The 15,859-nt window shown below is 35.5% G+C and overlaps 2 protein-coding genes across 2 annotated transcripts; both read left to right on the forward strand.

Moving 5' to 3' along the window:
* The first annotated feature begins 248 nt into the window (after positions 1-248).
* Positions 249-4,656, forward strand: LOC112054469 (CD209 antigen). Its single transcript, XM_024094262.2, has 6 exons — positions 249-405; positions 1,672-1,748; positions 2,455-2,576; positions 3,281-3,413; positions 4,064-4,124; positions 4,542-4,656. The coding sequence occupies exons 2-6, from the start codon at positions 1,676-1,678 to the stop codon at positions 4,648-4,650; spliced, it is 498 nt and encodes a 165-aa protein (XP_023950030.2). The 5' UTR covers positions 249-405; positions 1,672-1,675; the 3' UTR covers positions 4,651-4,656.
* A 1,066-nt stretch (positions 4,657-5,722) lies between these two features.
* On the forward strand, positions 5,723-15,534 carry LOC112054470 (40S ribosomal protein S12, mitochondrial). The gene is made up of 5 exons (XM_052886178.1): positions 5,723-5,882; positions 5,980-6,049; positions 13,716-13,900; positions 14,508-14,671; positions 15,391-15,534. Exons 2-5 carry the CDS (start codon positions 5,980-5,982, stop codon positions 15,470-15,472), a joined length of 501 nt encoding a protein of 166 aa, XP_052742138.1. The 5' UTR covers positions 5,723-5,882; the 3' UTR covers positions 15,473-15,534.
* The last annotated feature ends 325 nt before the right edge of the window (positions 15,535-15,859 follow it).

Genomic DNA, 15,859 nt, shown 5'->3' on the forward strand with positions numbered 1-15,859 from the left:
TAATGTAACAAACAAAATATATTCATTTCAAAACTTCAAAAGCGTCTAGCGAATCCAAACTTGTCTATCTCATCGGGTTTCGAACTGTAAACGAACGAATTACAAACAATAATTTCAAAAACCACATGACACTTATTTTAGATTAGTATATTTTTTACAAAAGTTTACTTATTTGCTTACTCCGTGAAATACTTCTTTGAGTGTAACTTTTTCTATAGAAATGTTGGCAACCCTACCTACAAGTATGTATGTGTGGGCCTCTATATATGCTCGTACGCATCCTCGCGCGCAGTGGACGGCGCGCACGCAACGCGACAATTGATAGGATCCTTCAAAATATTCATTACAGTAATTAATTAGTTTTGGAGTGAAAGTGACAGCAAAATACACCTACACGAAACACGTGTAAGTTTTACAAATTCAATATGTTTTTTATTATTTATATTAGACTTCTGTTTGACCAGTTCCCTTCCAATTAATCGGAGAAGATTCCGTTAAGATTGAGTACGACAATATTTCGGGGATCGAACCTTTCGGTGATGAATCCGGCCGCTTTACTGTGGAGCTATTCATAACTGCCTTCTTGGGTTCAGCAGTTAACCCATGTTGCTTCGGACCACGAGAGCCCAGGTTAAATTTCGGGTCGGGCTATTAAATAATAAGCATTTCTTTTATATCAACAAATTCTCAATTTCCCTTGGAGAGCTCATATAACATCGGTCCTGATAGTGTATTCAATAATTTAGTCTTTATTATACAACCTATTAAAAATGAAAATCAAATCAACTGAGAAATGCCATCTACCTGCTGCATGATATCCACGAAGGATACAATAGTAATAATAATAATAATATAAATATATATAACAAGGTAGGTACCGGTACCGGATGACATTTGTTACATAGAATCTCAATTTCTTATATGTTAACTAGCATAGTCAAAAACCAGCAGGCTAATTCACTAAGAATTAGCCTGCTGGTCATTATGATAATGATAATTACGTAATCAACATATCCATTGTCCACCATTGGACCAGCGAGATGGGCTATCTCCTGTCCAATAAGTATAAACATCTGACCCTATGCTAGGTCATTTAAAACATGAAAAAACGCTAATGTCCTCAATCTTTCTGACTAATGGAGAGGAACTAAAAGAAAACTTGGACATAATTTGAAAGATAATATTTTATAAAAATACTCTGAGAACCTCAAATCCATTACATTACGCAAAATCTCACTTCTGAATTATCCCTAACTCTGAGTTCATCCTCAACTCAATGCATACGTAACAAATAAGTCAGATGAGAATCCTGTGAGTGTATAAGTCAAGGTCGAGATAAAGTATCCAGTCTAGACATTTAATCATTCTCTCTCCTAATCTCGTCGACGGCAACAACCAATCACAACTCTTTATAGACTAAATTACGAAACACTAAACATATTCCTCTCATTTGAAATAGTTCCGGCCTACTTATCTTTATTATACTAATAATATCATTAATATATATGTTATGTTTACAAGATTGTAATATAACTCATAACACTATTCATAGAAGTATCTTCTAATCTAAAGTTTGTATTAGGTACTGTGATTTGGCAAGAAGTTTAAATAATTTTTTTTAAATGAAGAATTTTAATAAAGAATTTAATAGTTAAAATATGATGATTACAGGGCAATGAAAATGAAGTTGTTTGTCGCAATACTTTCACTGATTTTTACGCTAGCCTGTGCAAAATATACACCTGAAGGTAAGTGGATGTATGAAAACCTAATCAGAATATTATAAACCAAAATCAAAGCGTACGAGTATGTATTATATAGGTCCTGGGCCTGAGGCCTGATCAGAATAGTCTGTAAAGACCTTACTACATAGGTAATAAGATCTATTTCCGCATGAAATAATCACTACAATTTCTCAGCCCGGAGTAGAAATGTTGGCTCCATTGACGTGCCTCAGGTCATGCAATGAGCCATAAAAACAGACTCTTGAGGACTATTATAACAAACAGTTACGACGATTTGATAAAGCTGTCCTTCATAACGTTTCCATCAATGGTGCCAATGTCTAAAATGCGTCCAGATAGCAAAATCAAACTTATAGCTTTAAATCTTCGGTTGCACGACCGATTGACTAGGCAAAAGCATTTTTTGCCATGTGCCTTTTTACGGCAAGATCTTTTAAACGTTTGGTTTCGAAGCGTTTTGCAATTATCGCATAATAGCTGACGCCACGCGGTTTCACCCGCGTGGTTTCCGTTCCCGTAGTAATACAGGGAAAGAATTTTTCGAATCGGTCCAGTACATCCTGAGATTAGTGCGTTTAACCAAAGAAACAAACTCTTCAGCTTTATAATATTAGTATAGATTAGTATAGAGAATAGACCCCACGCTAGCCTTCGCAACGCAAACTACGCAGATACAGTGATGCGTATAACAGTCAGCGTACCATTGCAGGCTACGTGGTGGACAAGTCGTCGAACATCGCTTACAAGCTGGTGTACCAGGCGCAGACGTGGCCGGTGGCGCGGGACCGCTGTGCTGAGGAGGATGCCAAGCTGGCGGTGCCGAAGACATTAGTAAGTACAACATAACCCACCCAAGCGAAAAGACAAATAGATACGCCAAGCAGAAACAACAAGAAAGAAAGACACTTTTTTGGATCGTGTCGAGAAAGAAGAAATTCCTCATGGATATCTTCTCGACAGGGGAATTACAAGGGGCTTTTACCTGTTGAACCTTACCATCAGACTGTAACTAAATTCGGGTATAAGGCTATGGGAAAACGCACGCGAAAAACAGGCACTATTCAAAAGATTACAGGATTTCAACTCATTGAAGCACAACGTGTACATTACGCCTCTTATATTGCGCACATTATCTCCGTGATTAATAAATCTTGGAATTACAATATTACATTTTTTTTAATATAAGACAGAACAACCAGATATCCTACGTGATATTAACTGGCAAACTGGTAGAGCATGCAATGAACGAGTCCTACAATTCGCTGCGCCTGTTAATCCTCAAATGAATTATATATTATGGCCTTAGTCGATCTCATCTGCTTCCAATGGCATTCATTATAGCATTGAGGCTACCACACAAAATTACTCTCTTTGACAGAAATAACCATAACATTAAACTCGTACGTACTATCTAAATATGCTATCGTAGTAGATTAGTCAGAAAAAATCATATTATTTTAAGTATAAATAATGATTATTCTGACAGATAACATTCTCGATATCATCAAGTCTCCCAAGTGCAAATGGTATTGCAGGAGCAGTTCCAGTTCATGCAGCGCCTGGTGCGCGCCATGCAGTACTCCAGCATCAGCGGCAGCGAGTACCGGCTGGTGGTGTGGCTCGGCATACACAACCTGCACGACTACCGCCGCTGGCAGAACGTTGATGGTGAGACTTGACCTTTGACCTTGACAGTGGCGTATCGATGTGGGTTAAAGGGGCATTGTCCCGGGAGGCATATGAAAGGCGCGGTGGCAAGCGCCACTATTCTGTTGAAACTATTTTAGGCGGGTAAAAACCCATACCACGCCATTGATCACTTACGTTTACATAAATATAACGGCATCTAATTGGAATGCCAACTTCATTAAGTTTATAGCCACAACACATACGTTAATATGAATGTTAACATCTCATCAAAACTCAATCGAGAATTGTATTGAAATTATGGCCAAGATGACAGCTAGAAATCAGGCATCCTAACTAAGGTTGAGGTACCTTACCTTAGTTAGGATGCCGAGGATCGAGATAACTTCTCACCAGGCACAGTTTCGAGTAGGGAGTGCTGCACTTAATTTAGGTAAGTCTAAGTGCCAGCTCAATACATTAGACTAGTCACTTTTGGTATGGCTCCAGCTCGATGCATTAGATTCATGATAATCGTTCATAGTTTAGACAATGTTTTTATGAAATTTGACAATAAAGTAGTATATGCCTGTGCATTGTCTTTACTTGTATACAAACTATACTTAAACTTCGGTATAGTAATACAAGTGTATCCAAGCCTCATTATACAATTAGATTGATTCTATCCCCAGGTGAGGACATAGAGGAAACCGGCTTCCACAAGTGGGCCCGCGGGAACGGGGACGGATACAGGTAATTACCAGCTTTTTTGAAGGCACAGGGGTCATGGATACATAAACTACATAATATTTATGTATCAGTGTATAATAGTGACGTCGCTTGAGACAGCAAGTCGTATGTCGCCAGACGCCTCAGGGCGCTGTGTGCTTGAATAAATAAAATTCTTCAAATACTTCAGGTTCTTCAGGTCAATTAAGAAATAATACCCACCGAGCTATTTCTTGCTGGTGAGGGCTAGATGGATGGCAGCTAGAGAAATGTAGAGCTCTGTGCGTTTGTTATTGACCTGGACAGGTTAACTTAATCTCTAAGACACGTGGATGTGACACCACCAAATTCTGATTCTTCTGGGAATTTCTCAGAAGAATTTGGACAGGAATTGAACCCAGGATACAAAGCTAACTAACTAATGTCTTCCCCACATTGCAGCGACGCACCGGAAGAGCCTCACTGCGCCGGGCTGGACGCCGTCAACTGGCTGCGCGACTTCTGGTGCCACCATCGACAACCATACATATGCCAGATTAAACTGTCATAACACCAACTACTGTTTCTTTTACTCATCACCCTATTTATCACATATGAACCATGTGATATCACATGGTTCAAAGACTTTTGTATTCAGGCACTAAGGAATTTTGGACGAAAAGATATCGTGATGTTTCCTGAATTGAATTCAGCGGTTCAATCCTTACTTTCCCGGAAAAAACAATCAAACATACTGTCCTATTCGGAGATGTAATATAGGTGATAATCTAAATGGGTACCTATAGCACTTTATTCAAAATCCACTTTAGAAACAAAACGAAATAACATTAAAAGTTGGGAATATTGTAAGCAATCCACCTACGCAAGTAAGACGAAACACTCCGTTTGGGGATTATGTTAAACCTGCCAGATAAATGGCAAAGTCGAAGCTCATAAAACTTGGCAGATTTCCTCTCAAGTTTTAATTCAATCAAACTGACGCCCGTCCTATCTTCGCCTTAGAAAAGTAGGTATATCTCGATTTCAAGTAAGTAACATTTTACTTAGTCTAACAGACGACCAAAATCCAAATTAGTTATTACTTTTACAGATTAATAACCATTTATACCTATATCCGTATTCTGTGGGTATTCTTTAAAACTCAAGTCACTTAATGTATACACACACACACTAAAGCCGTTTCTGAATGAACCACAGAAGTTTTGTAATTTAAACGGCTTGAATTAAATCATCACTGGCTTGGCACCGCCTTCAAACTGATCAAAAGGTAGCACATAGGTACGATGTTATTTTTTGCTTTTTAGTTTAGGTTAGGTTAGGTTTAGGTTAATTATTGTATTGGAAGTCGGTTTAATTGTTTTTATTAATTTTTTTATAAAATAAACGCTCTCAAAATCAATTTAAACAAACTTATATCTTGAAAAACTTTGATAACGAAGATGTATGCATAGCGATATCTATTGGCAAGTAGTAAAACTAATTTCATAATTTGTAGATTCTTGTGACATCTAGTAGTGAATAGCCGAACTCTATCAATAGTTATTTTGTACGACTGCGAACTTATTAAAAAGCAGCAACACTTGCGCTTAATGGTCAACTTTTGACAATGACAGATCAACAGCTGTCATTTGATGATTTGACAGATTATTTAATAATTTAAGGTTATGTTTAAGAATAACAACACAAAATAACCAGAAGAATTGAATTGAATTGAATTAAAACCATTTGTTTGTTAAATAATTATAATAAAATAGTTATAATAAAGAAATTGAAACTTTAAAGGTATTATGTAACAATTTCTCCGATAGAGCCTTCGCATTACATACAATGTTTTGTCAAAATAAATTTTAGGTTACATTGTGCATTTACTTATTTTCAGATGAATATTTTAAGGAAAGGATTATCGCTTCTTTCTGTCGGAGTCAAAACTCAGTGTTCATCATTCCAAGGTAATCAAGAACATTAAATTAACACTAAAATCATTTAATTTTATACATCTCTCCATCTCAAATCATTGTACACCAATTAGATTGGAAAAGATAGGTTTCTGATTAAATATAATAATTTCACTTTATTTTTTCATGTGTATACTTGAACCAAGTAATAGGTATTTTACGAAAGTAATGTAAGTATTTTTAATTACTTTAGATTTAGTTTCTTTTTTATAAAGAACCTAAAATCATGATGTAGAAATGTTACATTTTATTCACCTGGCATATAAATTTACACAGACAAGTTCGATTTCCATTCAGCTTTTTATCTATAATTATGTAGCCTAACACATGCAAGTTATTACCACCAAACAAGTATGAAATGATAATAAAATGAATGTTGAATGAAAATGTATATTACTGGGTGCCCCGCTCATCCACCAAGACAATTATTACTTAACAAATAACATAATTACACACAACATTGTGTGTGTGTGTGTGTGTGGTTTGTATATACACAATTATTAGCTAACAAATAACATAATTACATACAACATTGTGTGTGGATGGGTTTATAGGTACATGTGTGTGAATAGGTGTGTATGTGTGTATGCATTGGGTATGAGCGTGCGAGTATGTGTGTATGTTTTATAGGAGATATTTTGTCTGTATTTATGAAAGTTATCACTTAATAAAAGTTCAATATGATCGTAGCTAAGGCACAGTAAAGATTTAGCTTTATATAGCTATACATTTTAATTTATTATGAGTCAAAGCATAAATTTTTTGTCTCATGTTAAATTTGTTATAAAAGTATAATGTAGATCACCAAATTGTTTTCTATTAAATTTTCTTTTAAGTTGTTCTTGTAAGTTGGCAAACTCTGGACAACCTACGTTTTGGTATCTGTTGTGGTTGGTTGGTATGGAAATTTTTACAATGAGTTTTGAGTATACATTTTAGAGTTTATGTTTGATGGGTTGTGAGCAATTTATAGTCACAGTGCAAGTTAAAAGTGGGAAATTGAAATGGTTTGAAAAACATTACTTTAAACAATGATTGCTGAGCTCTTTCAAGAGTAATTAAATGAGTTTAACTGCACCACACAGTTATGCAGTAACTAAGCACTAATTGTGCAAGGGCCTAATAATTATATGTATCAACAATGCTTTTCTTTCTCTGCGTGTCTAAGTTTCTTAAAAATCCATATTAATTTCCTCGTCCTGTCAGTAAGGCATTCTATATGTTGTCTCCAGTTCAGATGCTGATCAACAGTGGCTCCTAGGTATTTAATGGTATTGTCAACTGACCCAACAATCCTAAAGTTAGTATTTGCTGTGAAACAAAATTGTGAGCATAGGTTGAATATAACCTTATTACCACTTGTTGGCTGAGTGACACTGTGGCTAGTGCATTTAACACTGTGTATTTGATTCCACAATCTTCCAAATGTTCCAAAAACTGGAAAATATTTTGTGTGAGGAGCTTGGATGTATCTGGGTTGTTTTGACTTACGAATTATTGTTTTTACAATCCCAAACTGAACTCACACTTACATCATATTCACTGAATATCAGTTGAAATTGCAATAAATTTTGAATTTGACACTTTTAAGAATAACTTATTTTATATTAATATTATATGTATACACTTAATATTTATTTTTTTAAAGAATATTTGCCATATCTTTTAAATATGGCCAATATTCATATTCCCCTCCAACTAGTTGGGAAAGTCTCCACCACCCCTCTGTGATGAGTTCGACCACTCATACCGATGTATATAATATTAAATAAAAAACCCAGTTTTAGTAATTTATTTTCAATCAAGCTTTAATTTTTTCTTAAGGTAAGAAAGAATCATGATGTAGAAATTTTACATTTTATTCACCTGTGTATACATTTATGGCATTTAAATTTCCATAGGCAAGTTCGATTTCCACTCAGCTTTTCGTCTTAGCTGTTTCTTGTTACGTAACCTACAGACATGTAATTTACAAACCAAACAAGTATGAAATGGAAAATGAAAATAATAAAAGACATTTATTCATTTTCTAAACTATAAGTTTTGACGGCCTCCGTGGCGTAGTCTTTACTGGACGGAGATCCGGGTTTGATCCCCTACTGGGCCGATTGAGGTTTTCTTAATTGGTCCAGGTCTAGCTGGTGGGAGGCTTCGGCCGTGGCTAGTTAGCGTTCCGGTACGATGTCGTGTAGAAACCGAAAAGGGTGTGTATTTTCATCCTCCTCCTAACAAGTTAGCCCGCTTCTATCTTAGACTGCATCATCACTTACCATCAGATGAGATTGTAGTTAAGGGCTAACTTGTAAAGAATAAAAAAAGCGTTAAAGATTAACAAACATCCACACATATTTTCACGTTTATAATATTAGTGGGATATTAGCAAAGATTTTATACTTTTAAAAGGTAATATATGAAATCTTTGGATATTCATATGAAATAGAATAAATTACAGTTAAATCACATCTCAATAGGCTACCGCGCTGTGAAACTTGTTTACTGATTTATCATGGCCGGGTGGGCTGGGCCCACCCTAGAATGGTCCAGTACTAGGCTACCGATTTAAAATTCTATTATGGACGCCAAAATACAAAATATACAAAGAATAATCAATAAAATCAGTCGACCCGTTTCAGAGGCCAGCGTCCACAACCAAACCAACGACATTTTTTATAATGAGTGTCAACTCTGTTCAGCGGTATGTAAGTGGCTGGTCCCTTAAGATGGGCCTGTGCCCACCCTAGGAAATAATCCTAGATACGCCAATGCTCATGGCACATGGTACATAGCACTGATTTCCTCCGGCACATAGGAAACGGTACATAGCTGTCAATTTGGCGGACGTGTCAACGCTACGCGGAACTCGCATCTGCATCAATTTTAGCAGCTGCGTCCACAGTGCAAGCGAATAACTGCGCTATGTCACAGAGACAAGAGGTGTTATCGTGTGAATATTATTTTAATAATATTTGTTAGGGATTGCGATCGCGCCTATCTTTTGCGTTGAACCCTTCCGCGTGGACCCGGATTATGTCCACTGGGACTGGTAGCGTTGACAACAAAATTAAACATTAATAAGTAAAATGTATATTTTTTTAATGATATTGTATATGTAATTGGTAAAGACTATTAAGTCTTACGTAACTTATACTCGTTATAAACTAGAAATAATTTAATTATTAATTATTAGTACTTTGACTTTGATTTCACATGCGATTGCTTTTGTGTACTATTTTCTGTTCATCCGCAGTAATTATTATTTCAGTCTATTACGTCATTAATCCGTAAATGTAGACGAAATATCATGTATCGGTAGCCAATGATAATTTTATACTATAGATCGGTTACCTCCCTACAAAATCACTGCAAAAAATGATCCGAATAATAGGCTACAAACTGAACATGCACATTTTTGTCTTTAATTACATTATTTATTTATCTATATATAGTTTTTACACTTCCTGAACATACAACTAACATTGAGATGTGGAAATTTCCTCACCTAGTAACACATCTAACAGTATTAACATTATTGTCGGTAGCAGTACTTGATCTAGTACACTCTAAACCTAGGTTCAAATTATGATGAACCGAGATGATGGATAATAGATAACTTGATAAGTACTTAGATCATTTTCTACCACAACATAAATGGCTTTATTACTAAATAGATTTCCGATATCCAAAGTTTATAATATGAGACTGAGTCATAAATATGATATCAGACTAAGGCGCTTTTGCAACTCTCATATACATACATTTAATTTTAAACTTTACGTCTTACTCGTAAACTATTATAGATACAATTTTATAATTAAAGTTGTTATAATATTTTTTTTTGACGATTCAATATATTTTCTGCCGACGGTACACTAAAGCCTAGTCTAAATAAGGGTTGCGAGTGGCATGAGTCAGCCATCTCCGTCCAGTGAGCGGGGACAGTGTGACCACTGACGGACATCTCATTCACACGTCGGCTTTGTGCATGTTGTCGCACTTTGCGTTACTTGCAGATTGTTGCCAGTTTACTATTGCAATGTAAAAACCTTTCCAATACTATTTACTGGACAATGACTTTGCAAGGTTCTTGTGACTGCTCCTTTATTTACGAGCGTCAAAAGAAAATTTAAATTAAAACCAATAATACTTAGCAGATGTTTGGTGCCACGGTTGAATTAGTATTTTTTTAAACTTCATATTTTACTAGCAAAAGCCCGCGACTTCGCGACTTTGACCACATAAAATTCAGTTTTTCGGGATACAAAGTAGCATACTTATGTGTTGCTCAATAATCCTCTGACTTCCAGTGAAAGACCGATTAAAATCGTTCCAATTGTTCCAAAGATTAGCCCGTAAAACAGACGGACAAATATTTAGAAAAGTTCGATTGTGTACCTATAGGCTCGTATAAATAACAATAAACTCTTCAAAAAATATTGATATTTTAAAATTACAGACAAGACACTTGAATTTTTTTTATATGTATTGATATAGCCTGCAACTTCGTCCACGTAGAAATCATAACCTCCATCTTGAATTTTATATGGAACTATCTAATGAAGAACACCGCATTAAAATCCGTTGCTTAGTTTAAAAGATCTTAAGAGTGCAGACGATTGGAAATGACTTTTCAATATGTACTATGTAATTAATGTACTCGTACTATTATAATTCGTACAGCATCACAATTATTACTGAAAAAAAAACAATCAAAATTACGTCATAATTATTTATTACACCGTATTCGCATTGTAGTTTGTAGCCAAGTCCTAAATAAGATTAAACTAAAAAGTAAAAAAAATTCGTCCAGCTTAAAATGTTTATAGCGCAATAAACTTTGTACCTACCTATTATGAGTTTGTTGTTAATAACAATTCCGTTAAAAAAATTAATCCTATTTTCCTTTTCGTTGCTTTGAGGAAAAATTTTTGTTATCTTTATCTAAAGTATATTCCAAGGTTGTTGTAAAATTAAAAAAGTTTCCTTAAACCAATAAATGCATCTGTAACTCTTTAATAGTTGTTTGTCCGTCTATTGACCACAACATTTATCAATCGCAGCCACTGTCAATGAAAAGGGCTTCGTGGGATCTCTGAGAATCAAACTTTCTCATAGAAAGTGGTGATGCGTCCTTTGATCGCTTCACCGCATCATCTTAATGTATCTCTCTTTAATAGATAAGGATACGGAAGTTTTAACTTGTATGGAAAATTGCTATAGAAAAGCATTTAATGCTTGATAATATATTTGTAACATGAAAGGATTATTTAGCTAAACGAATAACATTTATACATTTTCAACCCATGTGCTGTTAAATATTTGAGAATTTGCTAGAAAATTTTATTTTGTGCCAAAAAAAAATAGTCAATTTTAAGAGAGGACTAAATTAAAATAAATATTCCAAATTATAAACTATAATTTTGAAAAGTTTCTTACATTGAATATATTTCTTAAGAATCCTTCTAAGAAAGTGAATATTTTATCAAAATAATTCCAACAGTTCGGGATTAGTAAATCGTAATAATGTCCAGTTATTTGCAATAACTGGCAGCATTGTGTAAGGAGCTGAATTGACAATTGCGAGTGCGGAGGAGATTTGGCGTTATCTATCAGCGTGATAAAGTCGTGCCATTTGTGAGTGGCATTAATGTTATTCTTACACAAATATGATTTACAACGTTTCTGGGAAGACACAATGCTCCCGTGGCTCAACTCTTCCCTATTGTCGCCTGTATATTTTTTCCATGTCATTGTCAAACGTTGTCAGAAAGGATAATTTCGAATCTATGCGTCCGTCATCTGCGGACAATGCCCACTATTAGCGGATTATAATACGCAAAAAGAGCAGGTACTGTTTCATTTGCGGTGCCAAGATGCAAGTGGCAGCGTTGGATTCCAAAATGTATGCTTTTAATTTTGATGGATGATGTAAATTAGTTGATTTGTACCTACTGAATACTCAGTACCTACTGCAATCTCTCGAAGCTGTGTTAAGCTGAATATTAAACTGTTAATGCAAGTAAAACTACGGCCGTTTATATCACAGATTTTGATGTGAGTACTTAAAGAATGAAATATATTGGATGATTCATTTTATTTGTCTAAAAGCAGCTAAGGTTATTTAGTCAGAGGTTATCATTTAGAAAACTTCTTAAACCTTAAAACTAAAAAATTTCGCCCAGCTTAAAATTTTCAAAAATCATTTTAATCAATTTATATTACAGTTGGTAATCTAAAGAGTGTTGATGAACTAAGAACAAGTTAAAGTTTTCTAATAATAATGCCAAATTTGTCTCTCATTTAGTTTGTTTTTTAATTATGGCAATAGGGCGTTTCAGAAGAATTATTAGGGAGTTTCAGAAAATTGCAATAACGTTACTTATTCCCAAATTTCTGAGATGCGGATTAGGTAACTTATTGTCGTACTTGGCCTGTATTTATTTTAATTAACATGAGACTTAATTTATAGCTTCTTATTACTTTATTAACAACTATAAAAAGTTAACAACTGATATGTGCATCAGTATATCACTTGCACCACACACAAATATTTGCTTGCGTTAGACAGATGCAAGTTGGCTATCCCTGGAGACGCTCGCTGGCGATTATCTCAAACAAAAACATTTCGGACCTCGCAACCTGCAGGCCAGGGTCCAGACGTGAGGTTCGCCACGTCCTCGGAATACAAGCTTGCGTTTGTTATTTTAGTTGTTAGTCAAATAATGCCAACTTCTGAAATGTGTTCAGCCTTCCTAAAAAACTTCTACAAATCCCACTGTTATCAGAATCATACTATCAGCTTTAAGTTAATTCATACTATAGTATTGATAATAATAGTTTCCTTTTTATAAGACTCTCAACTATATCGAACGTTTATATTACCTAAAGTATAAAATGCTAGACACTTTGATTGAACAAAAAAAGCAAACATGCAAACTGTGTTGTAACAGTAGACCACACTTGATGTTCCCACTGTATCGAATCGTACGACACCTTGGACATGTCAATCAATCCTTTACTAACGGTACCCACCATGGGGCCGAGCGTTTGATACAACCCCACATAATTGACACAATTGCGGGAACGCCTTCCATCCCCGGTCCCACAATGTTACCTAACTGTATTCGCCTAGTTTATAATTCATCACCTCTTATAATCCACATTTCTTTTATTATTGTGGTAGGTTTATAGATCTTTGTTAAATGTCCCATTTGTGGATTATCCTAGAATATTGTCATTTTACACCTGCTGTTTGGAGTATATTGTACATTGTATTTATGTAACATCGTCATTCTGACTATATACATCATATAAAAAGCCTCTTAGTGAAACTCTTTAAAGTTTATATCTATTACATCTGAATTTGAAAAAAGTCCCTAACCTAAAACCATGCTATTGAGCCGTTTGCATTCAGCGCGTCCCTGCAACTCGCTTAACGTCATCAGTCTAACTGGTGAGGGAATACACTTTCTAGTGTTTAGTTGTCATTCCAGCATATTGGGACCCCAACGTCCATCGATTCTTCGAACTGTGTCGCTACAGCTTCGCGAGCTATGAGTTAACCTATGTCGATGACTGTTTGGTTGTTCTGAGGATCCTCTCATTTCTGATTCGAATATTTTATTATTATTAACTAAAATGATAATATTTTTCTTCCATCCAGCAATCACAAATGTCCAGTCACTCCGTCAAACTGCGCCGCTAACAAACTTCCTGGCTGCTCCATCTCTACAAACATCGGGTCTCATCTCACGAGCGATGGCGTCACTGGCGCAGATGCACAAAACTGGTCCACACATCAAAAAACGGAAATCAAGAAATCCTCTTAATGGACACCCATTTGCAAAAGTAAGTCACTAAATGTAGGTACACTCACTCATATAAATTTTTAAGAAAATAAAGTTAATTAGATGATTTTGTAATACCTATAAAAATGCCAAAAATGTTTTGAGGGGGAGGTTTTCATCCTTTAAACTCTTGTAATTTTTTTGTTTATTGACGCAATAAAACCCTTAAATTTACAATGGCGTGCCTTGCTGTAATCTGGATTATATCTGTACTAGCTAATGCCCGCAACTTCACCGTTCCAGAGGTTGTTTGACAAATTGTCAGATTTTAGACAAATTGTAATCTATTTCTGTGCTAAATTTCATCTAGTCTTGCCCAGCGACTTTTTCACTAGGGAGTAGCCGTGTTGGCTACTAGCATATAGTTATGTATACAATATCCCCATAACAAACTTCTGTATTTATATTATAAATAGGACATTGACCTCCTTTTTAATAGGAGATCGATGAAGTGGGAAGGTTTATGAAACTGTTATATAATATTATAGTAAACCCTTCTTGGCAGTCGGGTAAAAAGTATTTGAACCACAATGTAACATTGCACAGTTACTCTCTTGGTTATTTGGTTTCAAGTATCAATTTTAACTTACTTATGATGTTTCCAACAGGGGGTAGTGTTAAAAACTCTGATCAAGAAACCAAAGAAGCCGAACTCCGCCAACCGCAAGTGCGTGCTGGTGCGGCTCTCCAACGGGCGCGAGATGGTGGCCTACATCCCCGGCATCGGACACAACTTGCAGGAACACAACATTGTGCTCGTCAGAGTTGGAAGGTAGGCAGTGTTAACACTGATCAACAAGCCGAATAGGGGTCTTAGGGTCTCAACACCGAGATCCTGATCTATGGAGTGCAAGATATCCGCATGTAGTAACACAGTATTTTTGACTAATTTTAGGGAAAGGGGAATATTGGTCATATTTCAAAAAACATTATTTATTTATTTATTTATTTATTTATTTGTAACGCCAACAATGACAGCAGAAAACATTATATATAAGTGAGTTACAAAATTCTTGAACTACTGCAGCCATCTTTTACAGGCATTCACAACACTGCAGAGTCCGGTTAAAAACTTAAAGTAAAAGATTAACTTACAATCTAAAATAATTTACCAAAAATTTACAATAATAAAAAAATAATTAAAATGTCAAAATCAAGAAGGTTTACAATGTTATACTTATTGTAGTTTCCATTTACGTGTCACTTTCTAATGAGGAGTGATGGGTCCTGAAGTTCGCTGTTAAAATATACTGATGATAACAAAAAAAAATGCGTAACGTGCCTAATAAAGTTTACACTTCAAAACTTTAGTGTAACTTCACAAACTTTATTGATTGATTTGTGCTCCGCGAATTTACTTACCTACTTATTATATACACACACGAAAGTCGCATAAGTGGTATGTGCGAGGTGATTTTTAGCTTAGACCCGCCACGCTGCACCAATGCGGCTTTGCGGTTAAGGTTTCTAACAAATATACTTTATTTTCAGAGTACAAGACTGTCCGGGCGTGAAGCTGAAGTGCGTGCGCGGGAAATACGATCTGCCTCACGTCATCAAACAGAAAGTCTAGTTTATATTTACTCGTATGTTCTTTAGTTTATTTTAGTCAAAAATATACTTAGTATTAAATAACCTTTGAGTTTTATTAAAAACCGGTTTCCTGCAGTATCATTAACAACCCATATTCAGCTCACTCTTGATCACGAGTCTCCTCTTAGAATAAGATAGGCACGCTGGCCCAATGCGGATTGACAGACTTCACACACGTTGAGAATTCAGAAATTTCTCAGGCATGCATATTTCCTCAAGGTGTTTTTCCTTCACCGTTTGAGACGCGTGATATTAAATTTCTTAAAATTCATATAACTGAACAGTTGGAGGTGCACGCCTCCGACCGGTATCGAACCTACGCCCTACAATGGGGATGATGACTAGGTTTGAATATATTGATTTTTAT

The sequence above is a fragment of the Bicyclus anynana genome, chromosome 16 (genome assembly GCF_947172395.1).
Source record: "Bicyclus anynana chromosome 16, ilBicAnyn1.1, whole genome shotgun sequence".
Taxonomy (NCBI): Eukaryota; Metazoa; Arthropoda; class Insecta; order Lepidoptera; family Nymphalidae; genus Bicyclus; species Bicyclus anynana.

What these genes read in the sequence shown, in the direction of transcription:
- LOC112054469 (XM_024094262.2), top strand. Translation starts at nt 1,676, where the DNA reads ATGAAAATGAAGTTGTTTGTCGCAATACTTTCACTGATTTTTACGCTA. An exon ending in CCGCTGGCAGAACGTTGATG is followed by an intron (nt 3,414 to 4,063) that starts GTGAGACTTGAC and finishes TTCTATCCCCAG; the next exon opens with GTGAGGACATAGAGGAAACC. An exon ending in GGGAACGGGGACGGATACAG is followed by an intron (nt 4,125 to 4,541) that starts GTAATTACCAGC and finishes CCCACATTGCAG; the next exon opens with CGACGCACCGGAAGAGCCTC.
- LOC112054470 (XM_052886178.1), top strand. Translation starts at nt 5,980, where the DNA reads ATGAATATTTTAAGGAAAGGATTATCGCTTCTTTCTGTCGGAGTCAAA. An exon ending in TCAGTGTTCATCATTCCAAG is followed by an intron (nt 6,050 to 13,715) that starts GTAATCAAGAAC and finishes TCTTCCATCCAG; the next exon opens with CAATCACAAATGTCCAGTCA. An exon ending in GTGCTCGTCAGAGTTGGAAG is followed by an intron (nt 14,672 to 15,390) that starts GTAGGCAGTGTT and finishes CTTTATTTTCAG; the next exon opens with AGTACAAGACTGTCCGGGCG.